Source organism: Arachis ipaensis, chromosome B08 (assembly GCF_000816755.2).
Source record: "Arachis ipaensis cultivar K30076 chromosome B08, Araip1.1, whole genome shotgun sequence".
NCBI classification, from domain to species: domain Eukaryota; kingdom Viridiplantae; phylum Streptophyta; class Magnoliopsida; order Fabales; family Fabaceae; genus Arachis; species Arachis ipaensis.
Window position 1 is genome coordinate 108,670,925 of NC_029792.2, and position 4,702 is coordinate 108,675,626.

General features: G+C 36.8%; 1 protein-coding gene across 1 annotated transcript; it reads right to left on the bottom strand.

Moving 5' to 3' along the window:
* On the bottom strand, positions 1,995 to 2,885 carry LOC107611341. The gene has a single exon (XM_016313278.1). It carries the CDS (start codon positions 2,883 to 2,885, stop codon positions 1,995 to 1,997), a length of 891 nt encoding a protein of 296 aa, XP_016168764.1.

The window sequence follows — 4,702 nt, forward strand, 5'->3', positions numbered from 1 at the left end:
ATCAAAAACAGCAGAAGAAAAATCACACCCTGGAGGAGCATCTGTCTGGCGTTCAGCGCCAGAACAGAGCATGGTTCTGGCGCTGAACGCCCAAAATGGGCAGCTTCTGGGCGCTGAACGCCAGAACAGGCATGGTTCTGGCGTTCAACGCCAAAAATGGCACACAAATGGGCGCTGAACGCCCAAAATGGCCACCAACCTGGCGCTAAACGCCCAGAGTTGGGTACAAAGGCATTTTTACATGCCTAATGGGTGCAGGGATGTAATTCCTTGAACAACTCAGGATCTGTGGACCCCACAGGATCCACTCAGGATCCCCACCTACCTCCACTCACTTCTTCTCACCACTCTCTTTCACACAACCCCATAAACACTCTTCCCCAAAAACCCTTCACCAATCACCTCAATCTCTCTTCCCCATCACCTCTTCACCACTCACATCCATCCACTCTTCCCCATAAACCTACCTCATAAACCACACCTACCTTCAAAATTCAAAACCAATTTCCCACCCAAACCCACCCATATGGCCGAACCAATACCCCCCTCCCTTCCCTATATAAAGACCTCCATTCTTCATCAAATTCACACAACACACCCCTCTACACTACCCTTGGCCGAAACCACATCTCCCTCTCCCCCTCCATATTTCTTCTTCTTCTTCTTCTATTCTTTTGTTTATTGCTCGAGGGCGAGCAATATTCTAAGTTTGGTGTGGTAAAAGCATAAGCTTTTCATTCCTTGTTCTTGCTTTCTCTGTTTTTCGTTTTCTATGTTATGTGCTTATCTATGTTTGTGCCTTCATTACATGATCATTAGTAGTTAGTAACTTTGTCTTAAAGATATGAATGTCCTATGAATCCATCACCTCTCTTAAATGAAAAATGTTTTAATTCAAAAGAACAAGAAGTACATGAGTTTCGAATTTATCCTTGAACTTAGCTTAATTACATTGATGTGGTGACAATACTTCTTGTTTTCTGAATGTATGCTTAAACAGTGCATATGTCTTTTGAAGTTGTTGTTTAAGAATGTTAAATATGTTGGCTCTTGAAAGAATGATGACTAGGAGACATGTTATTTGATAATCTGAAAAATCATAAAAATGATTCTTGAAGCAAGAAAAAGCAGCAAAAAGTGGGATTCGACCCTTACTCACGTAAGGTATTACTTGGACGACCCAGTGCACTTGCTGGTTAGTTGTATCGAAGTTGTGACAATTATGAATTAAGATCAAAGCACCAAGCTTTGGAGCCATTACCAGGGATTGTTCGAGCCTGGACATCACAATTTCGTGCACCAACATGCCAACCATATTCACCCCTAAATAAGGCTCGACACAACTGGCATCAACCTCGAAGGGATCTATATCAACCTTCATCTCCTTCTTGCCATCATCAAATTTTAAACGTCCTTCCATGATTGCCTCTTGAATCAAATCCCTGAAACGTACACAGCTGTTAGTCGAATGACTAGTTGCTTGATGAAATTTACAATAAGGCTTTCCTTTTAAATCTTTTATGGAAAGTAAAGTTCTACCCTCAGGCAAAATTAACTGTTTATCTCTAAGCAACACATCGAAAATCTGATTAGATTTTGAGATATCAAAACTATACTTCTTTCCACTTTTAAGTTTTGAATCATTTGACTTTTCATTACTAGGAAGTTTCTTCAGTAAAAAGCAAACATATGGAGGACCTTTCTTAAGTTCAGCCAAATCGACCTCTGTTTCGAAATCGAATTCCTCCTCTGAGGATTCCATAGTTACATATGCAACCTTTTCTTTACGAGTAAACGGTTTACTCTTCGACCTCTGCTCACTCCTATATTTTTCTTTTTCTTTTTTCATAAGTTCGGTCTGTCAAACCTTTTCAGCCAGATGGGCCAGATCGGGAATATGCACATTAAGCAATTTTCTGCGCATATAAAATCCCAACCCCATAGTTGCTATTTTCACTATCTCATTCTCAGGTAATGACACATAGCATCTACTTCTAGCGTTTTTTGAAACGTATTAAATAATCATCAATGGTCTCACCATCTTCACGTTTCAAAGCCACCAAATTGGTAACTGCTACGTTCATTTCACTTCGATAGAACTGAGCATGAAAGACTGTTTCTAACTGACTCCATGTTGTAATCGAATTTGGTCTAAGATTTGAGAACCAAGTAAATGCATTCTTAGTCAATGACGAAGGAAAAAATTTCATTTTTAAATTTTCATCATTAGCTAGATTCCCAATCTCGACCAAATAACGAGCCACATGTTCAGTAGTTGATTCTTCAACTTCACCACAAATTTTGTGGTTATTTTTGGGCTTTTCACCCCCTCTTGGCACTTTTGCCATTTGAACCACTTGGGAAAAACCAAACACAAAATGTGGTTGGTTCATAAAACCAACATTCAATCCAACTCGATTCAGTACTTCTTCTACAATTCTGGTGACTTGATAACGTTCACCACCACGTAATCTGGCTAAACAGTCATCAGCATTTTGGCCTCGGGGAACCACGTGAGAATTTTCTCGATTCGGAATATGGTCTTCATTTTGAAAAATATTTTCCATTCCTTCGTTATTTCCCCTACCATTATACCTCTCACCTTCATCATAATCAACGATTCGAGCAATCCTCTCGACTTGTCTAGCAAGACGCTCGAATCTCGATTCATGATCAGCCATCATGGGATTTAGAATTGTAGTCATTTGCTGAGTCAATAAGTTAACCAAGTCATGGTGATTTTCCTCCATTTGTTGCTGATATACTGCCATCAAATTCGCAGCATTCAAAGTGGAGCCCACATGATAATCACGAGAATACTCGGAATGTTGCAGGTTTCGAACATTATTCGTCCCATTTACATTCCCAAAACGGACAGGCGGCATAAAACCACCCACCGGTGGGGTATAACCAGGAGGAAGACCATACAGGGGTCATCCAGCGGTTAATGGAGGTTGATATGGTGGCACAGGACCATGTGGACGAGTATTACGTCCAACATTTCCAGTTTGAATAGTCGTAACGACTATACTTTCAGTCCCAATTGCACCTTCTGAACGTGAAGACACATCGGCTTGTTACATGGAAATCAGTATGCTATCATTTGTGGATGAACCACCATTCACATTTGATAATTCATCAGCCATGTGAATGATCTTTCCACTTCGTAATCGCATACACTAACAATTACTAGAAAAAGATTTATTTGACACACTTCGATTTAAAATTGTCCCACCTAGCGTGCCAATTTGTTTTGTCGATTTTTAGCAAATCGATGGTGGTTCGATATCTAGTGATCTGGGAGCAAAACCTACTCCTCTGTGCGAGTACCAATTTTCTAGAAGTGCATCAAAAGCGTCTTCGAATAGACCAAATTTGAAAATAAAATAAAGTAAATTTGTAAATTAATAAATAGGACTTAGAAATTAAAGTTTTAAAATCCAAATAGATAATAAAATGGAAAGGTTTGCAATGAAATTAAAGGAAAAACAATAAAGATGCCTTCGATTGGATCAAAGGACTTCAATATGAAAGACTTAAAGGCAGAAGGATAAATTGAACATCGAAAGTAAAGAACACTTGATAAATAAAATTGGTTGAAATATTAAGTTTACAGAAAAAATAAAGTGAAAGAAAGAAGAAGATGGTAGGAACCCTACAGAAAATGTAACTCGATCGCAAACTCAGGGATTCGTTGGGATGTGAGAGTGCTAGAGTGTTTTTTCTGAGTAAAAGTTCCAACCCTTATTCACTAAGATTTCCTAGTATTTATAGGATAATCTTACATAACTGCCCATTAATTTACAATTAATTACAATTAAATATGACATTTTAAATTTGAAGTGCAGTCTCTCTTGGTAACCGTTTCCGCCGCAAGATTGTTGATATTCTTTATGATCTCCTCGTGCCATAAAAGCCATTAACTTCCCAATTTCACAACTAATCGATCAGCTCTTTCGAAGGCCTTACTCAATTCTTCGAATCGAATCTCCTACTCAATTTGGCTTACTTGATTAACAAAACAATCGAAATTCACATCAGCACCGATTACGTCCAACTTCAAACTCGCACGCGCGCGTCTTCTTGAGAAACCACACTTAACTCATTTCGATTCAACTCACTTTTATCGAAAGTACTTTTTCGATCAACAATAATCAATAAAACTCTTATCACTTTTTATAAATACATATAACCATAGAACTTTTACCATAATTTATAAACAATCAAGTATTAGCATAAACCGTAAAATCCATATCCTAATTTATGAACAAGCACATGGACACATAATCAGTAAAACTCCTGCCAGGATATCTAAATTTATACCTAAACCACGAGACTAAAAGATGATTACACTCTTGAGAGTGCGAGTAAGAGTCTAATACATAAGTTAACAAAAAATCTAAAATCCCTACAGTTTATTTAATTTTTTTGTTAACTTATGTGTGAGTTTTTTTCTTTGAACTATTTAATTTATAAAAAATGTAGGCGTTAGTTCGTTTATATGTTAAAATTTAACTAATATCGAATTAATTTTTTTATTAAATTATATCTTAGGCTTTTATCGATAACTTATTTAATTTATAAATAATTTATAGTGTGATGATTTGTATGTTAAAATTTGATTAATGTCAAATTAATTTTTTTGTTAATTAATGTGTTAGAATTTTATCTTTTAATTATTTAATTTATAAATAATTAAAAA

Coding starts and splice junctions, on each gene's coding strand:
- LOC107611341 (XM_016313278.1), bottom strand. CDS start 2,885: ATGCCGCCTGTCCGTTTTGGGAATGTAAATGGGACGAATAATGTTCGA.